This window comes from Bufo bufo, chromosome 11, assembly GCF_905171765.1.
Source record: "Bufo bufo chromosome 11, aBufBuf1.1, whole genome shotgun sequence".
Taxonomy (NCBI): domain Eukaryota; kingdom Metazoa; phylum Chordata; class Amphibia; order Anura; family Bufonidae; genus Bufo; species Bufo bufo.
This window is the reverse complement of record NC_053399.1, coordinates 90,438,244-90,455,574: the sequence shown is the minus strand read 5'-3', so window position 1 is coordinate 90,455,574 and position 17,331 is coordinate 90,438,244. Positions and strand designations below refer to the sequence as shown.

At 48.0% G+C, this 17,331-nt stretch overlaps 1 protein-coding gene across 3 annotated transcripts; it reads left to right on the top strand.

The window, feature by feature from the left end:
• The first annotated feature begins 477 nt into the window (after positions 1 to 477).
• On the top strand, positions 478 to 14,511 carry ANP32E (acidic nuclear phosphoprotein 32 family member E). Of its 3 annotated transcripts, none has more exons than XM_040412698.1 (8): positions 478 to 762; positions 9,358 to 9,507; positions 10,121 to 10,243; positions 11,354 to 11,519; positions 11,828 to 11,979; positions 12,163 to 12,232; positions 12,980 to 13,171; positions 13,252 to 14,511. In XM_040412698.1, exons 1-8 carry the CDS (start codon positions 709 to 711, stop codon positions 13,326 to 13,328), a joined length of 984 nt encoding a protein of 327 aa, XP_040268632.1. In that variant the 5' UTR covers positions 478 to 708; the 3' UTR covers positions 13,329 to 14,511. The 3 variants fall into 3 exon arrangements, with proteins under 3 accessions (XP_040268632.1, XP_040268634.1, XP_040268633.1); XM_040412699.1 differs by lacking the exon at positions 478 to 762 and adding an exon at positions 7,284 to 7,464; XM_040412700.1 differs by lacking the exon at positions 12,980 to 13,171 and having other exon boundaries at positions 482 to 762.
• The last annotated feature ends 2,820 nt before the right edge of the window (positions 14,512 to 17,331 follow it).

Below are 17,331 nucleotides of genomic sequence, written 5' to 3'. Positions count from 1 at the left end.
AAAAATGGTTTCCGCAACGTTTCACACCTCAGTCGTTTGCACAAAAGGCGTAAACGCTTCGTAAAATTTTTTAATTCATTGAAAAATTGTGTAAACTTCGAACAACCCCATAACTTTGATGGAGCCACTGGCAAATTCTCTCCACCATGAAGGTCGCCTTGTGAATCCCCCCTCACTAAGCACTAATATGGAGCAGCGTCTGCCTAGTCTCAGCTCCTTGACCTAAAATAGGGCGCGAAAGCGTCGAAAACACAAAGACGCGACGCATGGGTCAAACGACAGCGGTTGATCCGCCCGACGGACGTACGCCGCAGCCAATCGCAATTAACTGCGCTCACGCTTCCAGCCAATGGGCGTCGTCGACAGGCGGAATCCCGCGCTTCTTTTTCGAATGACACCCGCCTGGACCAATGACGAGGCAGACGTCTCCTTCGCCGTCCAATGGGCTGTGAAGATGGGCGTTGCCTAGCTGAGGGGATGCCTGCACCGTGTAATGGAGTCTCAGTTGGTGAGCGGCCATTGAGAGGGAAGGGAGCCCTGCTGAGAGGGGTCAGGGGGGCCTGGAACGGAGCTCCGTCTGCCGCTTTACCGATTGTTTTGCTCACGGTTTCCGTTTTTCCTCGGCAGTGAGTTGACTTTACCGCTTGTAAACTTGTTTTATTTTTTTATTTTTCGACGTGACCCTTCGTTGAAGGTTGGCCCGGGGAAATGGAGATGAAGAAGCGCATCACCCTGGAGTTGAGGAACAGAACCCCGGCTAAGGTGAGCACAGCTGAGGGCCCCGCCCGCCCTCGGCCCTGGCTCCTTATAGGGCAGCTGTAGCTTATGATGGTTTTTACTATTTTTATTTTTTAAGTCCGGGGTTTCCCCCCCAGGTTGTCAGGGCTGTCCACCTGTCTGCTCGGGCTAAAGTTTTCATGTGATGGAGGGAGTGGAGAGGCTGCGGCACCACCTCAGGGCCCCAAATGTTCCAAGTGTGGCCCCTGGACCCCCCAGTGAATACATCTACTCTAACCCTTGTGTGACTGTACGCTTATCTATCTGTCACGTCTCCCCGTGTTTCTATAGAATTGTCTTGCGCCGTTCTGCAACTTGATATCTGATCGACTACTTTCACCCCCCCCCCCCCCCCCCCCCCAAGTCCAAGTGTGGTTTTCAGGAGGTCTTTGGGGCCAACATACCTCCAAATGTGGCCCTCATTATGGGCAGTAGTAACACGTGTGCCTAATGATGTGACTGGGCTCCCTCTGTTTATCCTGGCATGTGGTGCCCTCCTCCTCCTCCCCTGCATGTTCGGCCATGATGGAGGAAGATGCCATGGCTGTAGGTTTAGGGTTGACCTTGGCCTCCCCCCAAGGCCGGCTCCCCTCTTACAGGCTGCACACAGTCATATACAGGGTCAGGCTGTATGTATGTGCCTGGACTGTGCTGACCCTGTATATGACTGTATGTATGTGCCTGGACTGTGCTGACCCTGTATATGACTGTATGTATGTGCCTGGACTGTGCTGACCCTGTATAGGACTGCGTGCGGCCTGTATGTATGTGCCTGGGCTGTACTGACCCTGTATGTATGTGCCTGGGCTGTACTGACCCTGTATGTATGTGCCTGGGCTGTACTGACCCTGTATGTATGTGCCTGGGCTGTACTGACCCTGTATGTATGTGCCTGGGCTGTACTGACCCTGTATGTATGTGCCTGGGCTGTACTGACCCTGTATGTATGTGCCTGGGCTGTACTGACCCTGTATGTATGTGCCTGGGCTGTACTGACCCTGTATGTATGTGCCTGGACTGTGCCGACCCTGTATATGACTGTGTGCGGCCTGTATGTATGTTCCTGGACTGTGCTGACCCTGTATAGGACTGTGTGCGGCCTGTATGTATGTGCCTGGACTGTGCCGACCCTGTATATGACTGTGTGCGGCCTGTATGTATGTGCCTGGACTGTGCCGACCCTGTATATGACTGTGCGCGGCCTGTATGTATGTGCCTGGACTGTGCCGACCCTGTATATGACTGTGCGCGGCCTGTATGTACGTGCCTGGACTGTGCCGACCCCGTATAGGACTGTGCGTGGCCTGTATGTACGTGCCTGGACTGTGCCGACCCTGTATATGACTGTGTGCGGCCTGTATGTATGTTCCTGGACTGTGCGGCCTGTATGTTATATCTTAAAAGGGTTTTCTGAGTGTTTTAATAGGTCATCATCGGTATTTGATCGTTGAGGTCTGGTTTCCACTTGCCCCCCGGCAAAAAAAGGGCTGTATTGCTGCTCAACCCCATTCACTTGAACAGGATTGAGCTGCGCCTAGGCCATGTGACCGATGGACGTGACGTCACTGGCCTAGGAAGAGGCCGCGATGCTCTTCAGGCGCGGGTGCTGGGAGTAGTACCCACCATTCAGGGATTGATGATCTATCCTTGGGGTAGGTCGTCAGTAATAGGCTACATTCACACTAACGTATTTCGTTTCCACGTCTTTTTTTTCTTTCTGCGGATTGGAAGTGAACCCTTTTATTTCAATGGGTCCGCAAAAAATAAAGACAGCACACCGTGTGCTATCCGTATGTTTGTTCCATAACCCCGCAAAAAAAAGTCCTTGTCCATTTTATGGACAAGGATAGGCTTTGTTACAATGGATCCGCCCAAAAAACGGATGCTATACAACGTTTTTTTTTTTTGGGGATCGCAAAACACGATCGTGTGAATGTTTAGAGGACCTGACATGTCTGTTTTAGTTAGTAACTCCTATCGTCTGGAGCATCTATTCCTATGACTGTACAGTGTTCTTCTATTATTCCTACTAGAAGCTTCTAAATGAGTCACCAGTAGACTGCGGTAGCTGGGCCATACCTGTTCCGCCTGCGCAGTGTAAGGCCTCCTGAACACAACCGTATGTATTTTGCGGCCCGCAAAGTACTGGTACCGCCCTAGAACATCCGCCTTAATTTTGCATAAACTTTTACTTTAATGGGTCCATGGTCCAGATTTTGCGGCTAAGTATTATAGGACATGTTCATCCATATAGACCAGGGATGCTCAACCTGCGGCCCTCCAGCTGTTGCAAAACTACAACTCCCATCATGCCCTAATAGCGGTAGGCTGTCCAAGCATGCTGGGAGTTGTAGTTTTGCAACAGCTGGAGGGCCACAGGTTGAGCATCCCTGATATAGACTATGTCCTCCAAAATGTAGACCGCAGGCCTATTGAAGCCACTGGGTCCGCAAAATCCATGTTTTGCAGTTCCACGGTCTGTTGACCGGGCATGTACAGGGACAAGCCACCTACTGGCAATTCATTCATAAACTTCTAGTGGGAATAATAGTGGCAATAGTCATAAGAATAGATGCTTCAGAATCGTTACAAGGGGGATGGAAGTCGTTAATAAAGAGACATGTCAGGAGAGCTGTAACGTGGGGGGAGTAAGCGGGTCTGCCCTCGTCACGTGGGGGCAATAGGGGTGCAGCCTTTGGTGGACTGAATCTTAAAGGGGCAGTCTGACTCCCACAGCACAGACGTGCTCAGCCTAAAGAAACAAAGCCACCGGCACTCCAAGAGTCACATCCCCATTGCTTCCAGTACCCTGTGGACCTGAAGTGTCCATTTGCGGTGACATACTGCTTGGGGACACTTGTCTGCTGACAACGGATGGGACGGCGGTCAATAAGGAACTGCCATTGCTTCAAAACGATCTGTGGGCTCTTTAAAAGGGTTTCCTGATATTTTTGGATGGGTCATCAGTATCTGATCGGTGGGGGTCCTACGCCCGGGACCTTCTCTCAGCTTTCCCTAGGCCGGTGATGTCGCCAGCCCCATTGAAGTGAAGGAGACTGAGTGCGATATCAAGCAACGCTGTGCTCGGCGAGCAAACCTCAGCGATCGGCCATGACCCTGTGTGGTTTTTTTTCCGCCACACTCGGAATGGTGGAATGGGGCTTAGTGAATGGCGTGGATGTTGTTGGTTTTTCTCCAGAGACTGCCTGATACCTGGTCAAAATCAGATTTTCAGACTAGGGATCGACCGATATTGATTTTTTAGGGCCGATACCGATAATTTGTGAACTTTCTGGCCGATAGCCGATAATTTATACCGATATTCTGGGAATTTTCATTTTTGAGAAAAAAAAAAATTCCTACACAAATCTGCTGAAAATTAATATGTTTATTGTTAATGTGTATTTTTTTTGTTTATTGTTAATGTGTTTTTTTTTTTATAAATCTTTTTCATTTATACTTAATATTTGTGTTTTTTTTTTTACTAACTTTTAACCCCCTTAGGGACTAGAACCTTTGTCCTATTCACCCTGATAGATCTCTATCAGGGTGAATAGGATCTCGCACTGTCCCTGCTGCTCTGTGCATAGTGCACACAGCAGCATGGAGCTGAACATGGCAGCCAGGGCTTCAATAGTGTCCTGGCTGCCATGGTAACCGATCAGAGCCCCAGGATTACACAGCTGGGGCTCCGATCGGAGGAGCAGGGGAGAGGGGATCCTGTGGCCACTGCCACCAATGATTAATACTGGGTGGGGGGGGGGGGCGCACTGCGCCACCAATGTTTTTACTATTGGCCGGGATTGGGATGGGGGTGGGGGGCGCACTGCGCCACCAATGATTAATACTGGGGGACTTGGGGGGGTGCACTGCGCCACCAATGAAGATAAGTCTCTCGATCATTCATATACAGGAGGCGGGAGCTGGCTGCAGAATCACATAGCCGGCTCCCGACCTCTATCAGCGGTAGCTGCGATCCGCGGCACCTGAGGAGTTAACTACCGCGGACCGCAGCTATTGCTCATAGAGGTTGGGAGCCGGCTATATGTATATGAATGAATGAGAGGCTTATCTTCATTGGTGGCGCAGCGGCCACAGCCCCTCCCCTCCTCTTATGTTCTATCCCCTCATTGGCGGCAGAAGCAGCACAGGGGGAGGAGACACTGCTTCCTTCTCCCCTGTGCTGCGGAGGGAACACAGAGAGCGCTGAGCAGCGCGATCTGTGTTCCCCATACGTTATCGGTATATCGGCAAAATAGATGCCGATACCGATAACGTTCAAAATCCTCAATATCGGCCGATAATATCGGCCAAACCGATAATCGGTCGATCCCTATTTCAGACACTTCTTAAATCTGGAGTATCCTTTGGGTAGTCAGAGGGATGCTCCTTGTAGATTGTCAGCATGCAGAGGTGGCCAAGTCCTCCCCTTGTGCCTTCCTCCGCTGAAGATTAGGATTTTTTTACTCCATTCCTTTTTATTTATTTTTTTAAATGTAGGGTTTGTATGTAAATGGTGAATGTGGTCGGTTGAGTTTTGGAGTCAGGACACTTAGGCCTCTTGCACACAAACGCTGTGTGGCCGTATTGCAGCCCGTCCACATACGGTGGGTCCGCAATACACGGGGCACCGGCCCATGTGCACTCTGCATCACGGATGCGGACTCATTCACTCGAATAGGTCGGCAATCATGGAGGTGTGGAACAGAAGCAGTACGGAGTGCTCCCGCGGTGTCTCTGTCCGTGCCGCAAAATAATTAGAACTTGTTCTAATTTTTTTGCAGTGCGGACGAATCATGGACCCATTTAAGTTGAATGGGTCTCGATCCGTCCCGACATTGCCCGTGCATTAGAATGGATGCACAACGTTGGTGTGCAAGAGGCCTTACTGTGATGTTGTTGGTCACCAAATATGACATTATGTGGTGTACAGGAGCCACCTCTGCCCCTCCAGCCTGTGAGGACCCCCTCCAGGAAGCCACAGGTTGCAGACCTCCATGGAGCCGTTCCTCGTCTGCACTAGTGTTGCTTTATCTTGTATGAGAGCTTAGGGTTAGGTATCTGGTGGGCTACTTATTCTAATGTTTGGCTAGTAGTTGGCCTCACTTGGGCTTTTATTTGTGGGAATGAACCTTCAGCCCGTGCTTGAAATAGCTTGCATGTAAAAGGGGAATCTGGATTTTAGAGGACCACCTGTAATTGCTGTAGGGAAGATCAGAGTAAGTGCGTGAATACGTTAGACGGGTTTTCCCAGAGATCTCCTCCGCTCCACGGGATAGGAGAAGGTGTTTGGTCGGCCCACCGGTCACAAGACACTTGCCCTATAGCTAGATTGGGAGCTTGAAAGGAGGACTAGATCCTGAACCTTGAAAACCCATTGCCAAATAAAACAAGCCTTTAGGTTTTTTAGGAAATCATCCTTTGTGCTTTGAAAGGGATGTAGTTAGGTAGGCACTCATCCAGGTGGGGCCCGCGTCCTGTGTGACTGTCACTAAACTTTCTTCCTCGGGGCAGAAGTTTCTTAAAAAGCCCGGAGAACGCCTTTAAAAGAGGATTTTGAAGCTTTACAAAAGAATGTTTCATGTCCCCTCTTCTGCTTCCCATCGCTCGGTGCTTCTAGCTGCAAGTCCCAACTGGAGAACCCCTTTAATTACAGCACCACCCTTTAAATTTCATACGTGTTGATGGAAGGGCTGCAGAGTGACAAGTACTTGGTGGAGCTGGTACCATCAGTATTACAAAGTATTTCCCTTTCGCTTCCTCGCTATAGAGATGGCGGCAGCTCCCCGTCAGGGCGGTGTAATGTCCCCCGGCAGATAAGGCAGTTCAGCTGTCACTTGGAGGCTGGAGCTGGCGGTGAAGTGCACACCCAGAGCTGCCTTATCAGGGCCTCCTCAGACGCCCCCTCCGTCAGGGACCTACGCCCCTTCTGGCCCGGCGTCAGGTTATGTTTGGTATGACTAGACAGAATTGGACTTGCTCGTTAGCCTTCCTCAGCTGTTGCTGAACTACTACTGCTTGTGGCAGCATGCTGGGAGCTGTAGTCCTCCAGTTCTCTGTGGTTTAGCAGCACATGCTAATTAGGCATGACTGCAAGACATATGTACACAATTATTCCTGCCAGTTTTCTGCTTATTCAGTCGTCCACATACTTACAAATGGTGACATGCAGTGAAAAATGAACAGCGTTTATTGCGCTGTTATTTCTATTACTTTTTGTCAGCACCTTGTCAATCTCCCCTCACAAGGGTCGTCCTGCTGCTGTCGTCTCCATGTGAGGGGATTTCTTCACCCCTCGCTGATATTGCTTCAGTTGGTGTAATCTCCTATTCATGCCCCCATTTGTTGGACAGCTGCTGTCCCTCTGGTCGTCTTGCAGACCCCCCCCGCCCCCGCCTGCTGTCAGCGTCGGCCAGCACAAGTGACTTGTAGATCTCGGCAGATGTTTCAGGATGTAGGTCACTTGATACAATACCCGTCTTCTTCCTGAAACGCCTTTAATTTGCAGGAGGTGGTGCCTGCCATCCCACGGTCACAGATCCACCGAGCGCAGTTTTCGTTACCAGATGAAGGTGTTTGGAGTTCGGGCGGGCTCGTCATGCTGCTCCAGTAACGAAGGCTGAGGCTGACGGGGTTGAGTTTAATGAGCGGTCGCCTCGGACAGAAGCAGAGATGTTTCAGCATGAAGTAGGGAACGCAGCGCGCGCCCAACCTTTAGACATCAGACATCATGGCTGCTATTCTTCAAGCTGGTTAACCCCTTGGGATTTTTCATTTTTCACTCCCCACCTTCCCCCTAGTCCTAACTTATTTTAATTTTTCCATTCACATAGCCTTATGAGGGCCTATTTTTTGCGGGACAAGTTGTACTTTCTAACGGCACCATTTACGGTTGCATACAATGTAGTAGGGAGCGGGGAAAAAAAATCCATATGGGGTAGAATTGGGGAAAAACACAATTCTGATAAAGGTTTTTATTTTTTACACTGTACACTATGCAGTAAAATTGACCTGTTATCTTTATTCTCCAGGTCAGTACGGTTACAACAATAGCACACTTGTATAATTTTTCTTATGTTTTAATACTGAAACAAAAAATTAACCTTTGAGGGCAAGTTTTTTTTTTCATAACCATATTACTATTTTGTAGCTATGTGTACGGGGCCGTGTGAGGGCTCATTTTTTGCAGACAATCTGTTTTCTGTGATACCAATTTTACGTGTGCAACTTTTTGATCAATTTTTATTAAAAAATTATTGGTTAGTTGAAGTGGCAAAAAATGGCATGCGATTTGCCGTATGCCGTTAATAGTTATATTTTAATAGTATGGTCATTTTTGCCTGCGGCGATGCTCATGATTTTTATTTTAAGGAAAGGGGGTGATTTGAACTTTTTTATTTTTTATATTTGTAAACTTAAAAAAAAAAACAACTAAAGACTTCATTTGCACTATATCAATACAAGGCTGCAACCTAGTGGCCTGTATTGATATATACATCTAATTGACTCTGAAGCCTGCTTGAGGCTTCAGTCAATTAGCACAAGGTAACAGGTTCCCCGATCTCAGCCGGGGAACGCCATTACCGGACTGGAAGCGTGCAACTTCCAGTTCCGGTCTGCACAGATGCCGTGGTCACATTTGACCACGGCATCTGAAGGGCTGACCGCATACATGTGCTGCAGGTCTCTGCTATTTAAAATAGCAGGAACCCTGCAGCTAAGGCGCCCGCTGCATGTGTGAGCGGGCGCCATGTTTAGGCATCGGACCCATGACTTACAGCTACGTGAGGGGTCCTTAAAGGGCTATACCCATCTCAGACATTGATGGCATAGCTAGGATATGCCATCAGTGTAAGAAAGCTACAGGGACCAGTTTTTATCCCCAGAACGGGACTCCGATGTGAAGGAGAGCACACCGCGCTGTCCATACACTGCTATTGGAGTTCTGAAAATAGTCAAGCGAGGGTGCTGTTATTTTTGTAACTCCTATCGCAGTGAATGAAGTGTGGCTGCGCCTGTTCTGGAGATAGGAGCCGGTCCCAGATTTGGGACCGTCTCCTGTATGACTTTGATGGCACATCCTAGTGATATTCCATCGATGTCCCAAATCAGCCAACCCCTTAAATTTGTGGCTAATAGGAACATGGTGAAACTTGCTACACCCTGTCTTTGTGCTATGTGACAATTTTTCTTTTTTCTAATATTACATGCACCAAATTGGGCCCAATTTGGCACGTTTTTCAAGAGCTCTGCATTTGGAAGCATACTGGAAATTGAGTTTGTGTACAGTGGCCTTATATCTATATAATGAAAACCGACACTCCTGACCACTAAAGGAATTGTCCAGGGCAAGCCATTTCAGAATGTGGGATGATCAGATAATCCATACCACCACCCACGGCATAAAGCTGTGGTAATCAGCCAACCTCAATGAGAACCACGTAATACCGCTTCTTGTGATGAGTAGATGGGATCCCAGCCTTAGGACCCCGGAGATCGGCTCAATCGCAGGAGCCAGATTTTGTAATGGTGCTGAGAATGAGAAACTATAACGCGATATCTCCTTTCTTTTCTTGGTAGGTGTCGGAGCTGGTTCTAGACAACTGCCGGTCAAGTGATGGGGAGGTTGAAGGCTTAAGCGATAGCTTTAAGGAGCTGGAATTCCTCAGTATGGCAAACGTAGAACTCTCTTCTCTGGCAAAACTCCCACAGTTGACGAAACTCCGAAAAGTAAGTAGTGAGTCGTGTTCTCTATACCATCTGACAACTGTGTGCTTCTATTAGCCGTATTACTACTGCCTGACACTTGCGGTTGTGTCTGTGAGCCCTTACAGGGGCTTTTTGGGCATGTACATTAATGGCTTGTCCTTGGGGTTTGCTATCGATTTGTGATAGCCCAATCTTTCTGAGCCCCCACAGCATAAGGGGGCCCTTGTTTATCCAGGTGCAGGGACTCATCTCAGTGTGCGCCTGCGCTTGGTACTGTAGCTCCGCTTCATGTAGCAATCCAAAGCGTGCGCTGTCAGTGTGTTCACATTTAATCCCTTATCAGACTATTATACCACTTAGAACCAGGGTTTGCCGTGTCCAGATCCAACATGCACTATCTTCTCCCCGTATGCTGGTGGGACAGTCACACTTCCCCCTCACACACCTGCGGCTCTCCAGCTGTTGCAAAACTACAACTCCCAACTTGCCCAGACAGCTTACAGCAAGGCACGGTGGGAATTGTAGTTTTAAAACGGCTGGAGAGCCACAGGTTGGCCATCCCTGGTGTAGTGTATGGACAGAGGATGTGACATTCAGTTTTTTTAATAAATGCATTTCATTATTTTTCTTTTAGTTGGAACTCAGCGACAACAGTATCTCTGGAGGGCTGGAAGTATTAGCGGAAAGGTGTCCTAATCTCACTTACCTGAACCTGAGTGGTAACAAGATTAAGGATTTGACCACAGTGGAAGCCCTTGTAAGTATGCTGCCATAGTGAGTCCTGACTGCATGTCTGATCACCCAAAGGGATCCATAATGCTGCAAGTTTGGGTCATTAGATCTGAAGTTTTGCAGCCATAATGCATATATTAAATGTGTCCATCGATATTCCAGTGGAATAGTCTCACGTTACTGTAGGCACTTGCTTATCTGCTTGAAGCACTTGGGAAAGTGGCCATAGATCTTTCCTCTGTAGACAGTGCTGCTGCCTATTAGACCTCATGTGACGTCTGTCCAAAGAGAAGCACTAAGGGTTTATTTCACACTTGCGTTGTTGGATTCCGGCAGGCACCGGAACTGCCTGCCGCATCCGGCAATCTGTATGCAAACGGATACCATTTGTAGACCGATTCAGATGCAGATCCGTCTCTCCTGTTTTCATCTGGAGAAACGGATCTGGTATTGATCTTTTCACATTTTAAAGGTATGCGCGGACCGCAAACCCGGATCCGTTTTTACGGAACACTTGGGCATTTAATGCATTTCAATGGAAAATAAGTGTTCAGAAATTTTGGACGAAAAAATTTTTTAGCACAGATGCTGCGGCTTTCTCCAAAAACTGTACAGTGACTGAACTGAAGACATCCTGAACGGAACGCTCTCCATTCAGAATGCATTAGGATAAAACTAGTCAGTTTTTTTCCAGTATTGAGCCCCTAGGACGGAACTCAGTGCTGGTAAAGTTTAACGCTAGTGTGAAAGTGCCCTAAGTCTGGCGGAAGGACAGCATGCTTCCCTGCTCCTCGCTCGTCTGTTCTAGCTCTCTGGCTCCACCTTATGTCTTTGATTCCTGTGTGGACGGTCACATGTTCCATTGCAGCCTTTAACTTGACTGTGGCGGTGACGTGTCCCGCATGTAGGAGCCAAAGCACAATGAGAAGTCAGGAGGCTGCATCCAATTAGCGAGGAGCAGGTAAGTCTCCTTCTCTTCACAGGTCCGGTATGGTGGGGGTGGGAAGTCTTAAAACTGAAGAGAATCCTGGAGAACCCTTTTTAAATAAACCTGACATTAGTTGTAGACCTTTTGGATAAACCTTTTTTTTCCTCCTTTGCCTTTCACTTTTTAATGTATTTTTGTTCCTTGCAGACAAACTTAAAAAATCTGAAGAGTTTGGACCTCTTCAACTGCGAAATTACCAACCTAGAAGATTACAGAGACAACATATTCCGCAAACTCCCGCAGATCACATACCTGGATGGGTTTGATCAGGAAGATAACGAAGCCCCTGACTCTGAAGAGGACGAAGATGAAGGTTTGTAGTCTTCCTTACCACTGTGTGTATAACGCTAGTAGCCATGTTCTATACTACTGTTTAGGATCCATTATAAAAGAGAAAATGGTTGGGTCTTTAACCCATAGTCTATTCAGCTTACGTTTAAAAAAAAAAAAAAAAACATTTAAACCGGATCATTTTGCCAAATGTTGACTTGCTTTACAGCATATGTGCAGGAGCTTTACTGCCAAACTATGCGGATAGAGCCTCGTCCCCTCATCTCAGAATTCGGGGTTTAGCGCACAGTGTGCCTTCACTTACTTGAAACTTTGCACTTTGTTTTGCAGAGTGTGAGGACTTCGAGTATCTGGAGGATGAGGATGAAGAAGCTGGCCCTCCTGAAGAGGAAGACGAGGAAGATGAGGAGGAAGGGGAGTCTGATTTAGGAGAAGAGGAGGAAGAAGTGGGTCTCTCATACTTGATGAAAGAAGAAATACATGTACGTTGTGCTTGGCTCTGAGACGTGGGATATAAAACGGTCATTTATCCGCTATTCTGGTCTTCACATCCTGGGAGGATGTGGTGGATTCCTTGTTAATGGATTCCACTATTCTGATGTGTAAGGGGGGAAAAGTGGTATCCAACTAGTTGTCGCTGATTGTATTGTGTTCCTTCTGTCTAGGATGAAGAAGACGACGACGATTATGTTGAAGATGGTGGGGAAGGAGAGGAGGAAGAGGATGAAGATGAAGGTAATTGTTTGTAGGGCTTACACTGGACTTGGGGAGGTTTAAAGAAGTTTTCCTTAAGCTTGCGTGTAGACTAGTAAGGCTACTTTCACACCTGCGTTAGGTGCGGATTCGTCTGGTATCTGCACAGACGGATCCGCACCTATAATGCAAACAAATCCGTTCAAAACGGATCCGTTTGCATTATAAAGAACAAAGTCAAAACTGATCCGTCTTGACTTACATTGAAAGTCAATGGGGGACGGATCTGTTTTCAATTGCACCATATTGTCAGTGAAAACAGATCCGCTCCCATTGACTTACTTTGTAAGTCAGAACGGATCCGTTTGGCTCCGCATCGCCAGGCGGACACTAACGCTGCAAGCAGCCTCCAGAGCATAATGGAGGCTGAACGGAGGCAAACTGATGCATTCTGAGCAGATCCTTATCCATTCAGAATGCATTGGGGCGGAACTGATCAGTTTTGAACAGTTTGTGAGATCCCTGAAACGGATCTCTCAAACGGAATTCAAAACTCCAGTGTGAAAGTAGCTTAAAGAATGTACCGGGCAATGGAGGGGGAATAAATATTGAAGGCATTTCCTAGCTTCAGCCTATAAGTCTCCTTTATGCTATAGGTATAGACGTATATACACACACCGATCAGCCATAACATTAGGACCGACTGACAGATGATGCGTAACATTGCTTATCTCGTCACAATGGCGGCAAATGAACAGTCAGTTCTTAAAGTTGATGTTTTGGTACCAGGAAAAATGGGCAAGCGTAAGGATCTGAGCGACTTGAGCAACTTTGACAAGGGCCAGATTGTGATGGCGATGCGACTGGGGGAGAGCATCTCCAAAACGGCAGGTCTTGTGGGGTGTACCCGGTATGCAGTGGTTAGTACCTACCAAAACTGGTCCGAGGAAGCCCAACCTGGGAACCGGCGACAGCTGATCGGTGTGTGTATAGATTTCATATGTATATCTTTATATTGGGTATATATCTTATTTGTTTTAACCCTTTTTTTATTTTTGCAGAAGAGGAGGTAGCAGTCGAACGGGGGGAGAAAAGAAAACGGGATGCAGAAGATGAAGGGGAGGAGGACGAGGATTGAGACTGTATTTGTGGGAGGCTAGGACCAGTCTCTTCTCTGAGCCCTGGGGTTGATGCTAGAATGATAATGCAGATCTGTATGTCTCTACATGTACAATAGATGTCCCTACAGAATTTAACATGTAACTTTTTTTATAGGAAAAGGTGTGGTTTTAAGATTTTTGTGCCCTTTTTATCATTCCAAATAAAACATGAGGATCCTTGTAATAGTAATCTCAACTAGAAACTTCCTTCACACCCCCCTTTGTCATGCAGTGTGTCCCAGAGAGCTCTCCCACAAGGAGTAACTTTTTGGGAAGGAAGGGGTTATCCGTTGGTGTTCAAATGTGGAGTGATACCCCTGTGTTTTTTCTGTTTGACATGAGGCAAAATTTGAAGACCATTGGAAGCATAATCTAGCGGTAACTGCAGCTTAAATATGCGCCAAATCCATTTAAGATCTTTTGCTAGATGCAAGGCCTGGCCAGTTACTCAGGTGGACGGGTGTCTGGCAATGGATTGCTCCTGCCTGCTGTGTGACAAGTGATGCTGCCCATTGGGAATGCATTGCATCCTGGGAAATGCAAGTTTCCCACACCGAAAACATTGTTCTGGGTGCTCAGAGAAGGGTGCATTAAGTGGTGTCTTTTAGGGAAGACTTTATGTAAGGAGTTGGGAAAAGGGCCTATCAATAAGGACAATCATTGCTTTTAATAACCATGAAAGACGCCTCTCCTTTGGATAAATCAGTGGACAGAAACGTCTGACTTGTAACCTGGCTTAAAAGGAGTCTGTCCGCATTTCTGAGCATGCAAAATGGTTGACTGTGAGCCCCCTGTCTTGGGAACAGGAGCTATGAGGAATAAACTTCATATTCTCACTGCTCCTGATGAAAAAGAAAATCGCCAGTGCTGTCAGTTTAGCATGATCAAAAGTGCGCAGAGACCCCTACCAATCGTTAGAACTAGGGGAGAGAAGCGCTCATATATCGCTCTCTCCTCGTTGCAGAGATGGGGCCCGTAGACTTCTACGGAGCCGATTTCGTGCAGCGTTGAGAGAGCTTGATATGCGAGCGCTTTGCTCTGTTCTAGTGACCCTTTAAAATGAGCATTTGGCTGAAATTATGGACAGTATGTCTAATCCATCTGCAGCCGCCTTTAGGATGGCTGCTGTGTGAAACCAGACCCTCTAAATTAGGGCGCATTCACGCGACCGTGTTCGTTTTTGCGGTATGCAAATCACGGTTCCGTATGTCTTCAGTTATCTTTCCGTAAGTCCGTATAATACGGACGTGGTGCTTCCGTGTGTCATCAGTTTTTCACGGTCTGCAAAAAACTGAAATGGGGTTTCCTAGAATGTTTTCAGTCCAGGGGTCCGCAAAAAACGGATGCATTTCCGTGTGCTATCTGTTTTTTACGGACCTATTGACTTTCTATGGGGCCGCAATTTGCGGCCAAGTATAGGACATGTTCTAACATAAAAGGAACGGACAGCACACAGATGACCATGAAAGGCATTCCTCAATTTTTGTGGACCCATAGAAATGAATGGATCCGTGCATTGTCCGCAAAAACTGTGGAACGGATGCGGAAGAAAAACACGGCTGTGTGAATGCCCCCTTAAAGGCTGTGTTTGCCTTAAACTTTTTTTTCTCAATGCATGAAAAATGAGGCAGTAGATCATTAAAAATGTCTGATTTCTCTACAGCTCCAATGCTGTCACCGTGGTAACAGACTACGTACTATGTAGTCTGATCCTGCATTTCATGTTCTCACCTATCTGTCTTCTTCCTACATAAAGTACGGGTCAAGTGGAATAGTATGAGACTGCAGGATGACGGTACTCCAAACAAGGTGGTTGTCTGTTACCATGGCGATGAGTAGAACCGATGATGAGGCTTGGAGACAAAAAAGAAAATAGTTGAGGTTGTGCAGAAATCACCAGTAACGTCATTCCCTGTGAAGAGCTTGAATGGCAAATCCCCCTGACCGCGCAGCGCTCCGATTTGCCAGCCAGGACTCTGGGAAAGCGGATGACCACCGCTGATTTATTTCCGCTTTGACAGCCTATCCCCTTCGTTAGTGCTAGGAGGCGTAGACGCCATAAGCTTAGACCTTGTGTATCCTCCATCATAAACGCGACATATACCAGACCCCTCCATAACGTATGTGGTAACACGTCAGCCACTTCTACGCATCATAACATCAGCCTTTTCAGATAAGTTGAGTTTTTTTTCTTTTCTTTTTTTGATTTTTTTGTGCAGATATATAAGGGTGGGTTTTATATTTACAGAGGGGATTTGTCCTATTTGAAATACTCTTTTATGGCAGTATGTATATAGTGTGATCAGTTACTTCTGAATTCTCTTAAATGTGCGATTTTTGTTTTTGAATAAAGCCATAACAGTGTTATCTAGTCTGAGCTCGTAGTCCTTTCTGCCTGCACCGCGCAAGACGCCAGCGCTCAGCCCCACAGGAGTTATCCCGTGATGTAGAGGAGAACAATCAACCAGCCCTGTACCTCACATGGATCGAGAGCTCTCCCCATTCATTGCTCCAACAGCTCAGGGGGCGTGTCCTTTCTGCTGCAGCTCTCCCATTCACAGCTCAGGGGGCGTGTCCTTTCTGCTGCAGCTCTCTCCCTTTCACAGCTCAGGGGGAGTGTCCTTTCTGCTGCAGCTCTCCCATTCACAGCTCAGGGGGCGTGTCCTTTCTGCTGCAGCTCTCCCATTCACAGCTCAGGGGGCGTGTCCTTTCTGCTGCAGCTCTCTCCCTTTCACAGCTCAGGGGCAGTGTCCTTTCTGCTGCAGCTCTCTCCCTTTCACAGCTCAGGGGGAGTGTCCTTTCTGCTGCAGCTCTCTCCCTTTCACAGCTCAGGGGGAGTGTCCTTTCTGCTGCAGCTCTCTCCCTTTCACAGCTCAGGGGGGGTGTCCTTTCTGCTGCAGCTCTCTCCCTTTCACAGCTCAGGGGGAGTGTCCTTTCTACTGCAGCTCTCTCCCTTTCACAGCTCAGGGGGAGTGTCCTTTCTGATGCAGCTCTCTCCCTTTCACAGCTCAGGGGGTGTGTCCTTTCTGCTGCAGCTCTCTCCCTTTCACAGCTCAGGGGGTGTGTCCTTTCTGCTGCAGCTCTCTCCCTTTCAAAGCTCAGGGGGTGTGTCCTTTCTGCTGCAGCTCTCTCCCTTTCACAGCTCAGGGGGTGTGTCCTTTCTGCTGCAGCTCTCTCCCTTTCACAGCTCAGGGGGAGTGTCCTTTCTGCTGCAGCTCTCTCCCTTTCACAGCTCAGGGGGAGTGTCCTTTCTGCTGCAGCTCTCTCCCTTTCACAGCTCAGGGGGAGTGTCCTTTCTGCTGCAGCTCTCTCCCTTTCACAGCTCAGGGGGAGTGTCCTTTCTACTGCAGCTCTCTCCCTTTCACAGCTCAGGGGGAGTGTCCTTTCTGATGCAGCTCTCTCCCTTTCACAGCTCAGGGGGTGTGTCCTTTCTGCTGAAGCTCTCTCCCTTTCACAGCTCAGGGGGTGTGTCCTTTCTGCTGCAGCTCTCTCCCTTTCACAGCTCAGGGGGTGTGTCCTTTCTGCTGCAGCTCTCTCCCTTTCACAGCTCAGGGGGTGTGTCCTTTCTGCTGAAGCTCTCTCCCTTTCACAGCTCAGGGGGTGTGTCCTTTCTGCTGCAGCTCTCTCCCTTTCACAGCTCAGGGGGTGTGTCCTTTCTGCTGCAGCTCTCTCCCTTTCACAGCTCGGGGGGTGTCCTTTTCTGCTGAAGCTTTCTCCCTTTCACAGCTCGGGGGTGTGTCCTTTCTGCTGCAGCTCTCCCTTTCACAGCTCAGGGGGAGTGTCCTTTCTGCTGCAGCTCTCTCCCTTTCACAGCTCAGAGTAAAGATATCTATGCTCTATCCTCAGGTCATCAGATTGTAGGTCATTTACGGATAGTCTGTTTTATCCCGTTGACTTCAAATGGGGTCTGGGGTCCACATAGCTTTTTGGGTTACCCTTGTGCTTTCTCCATCAGTTTGTCTGTTGCACCACAAAAGCTAA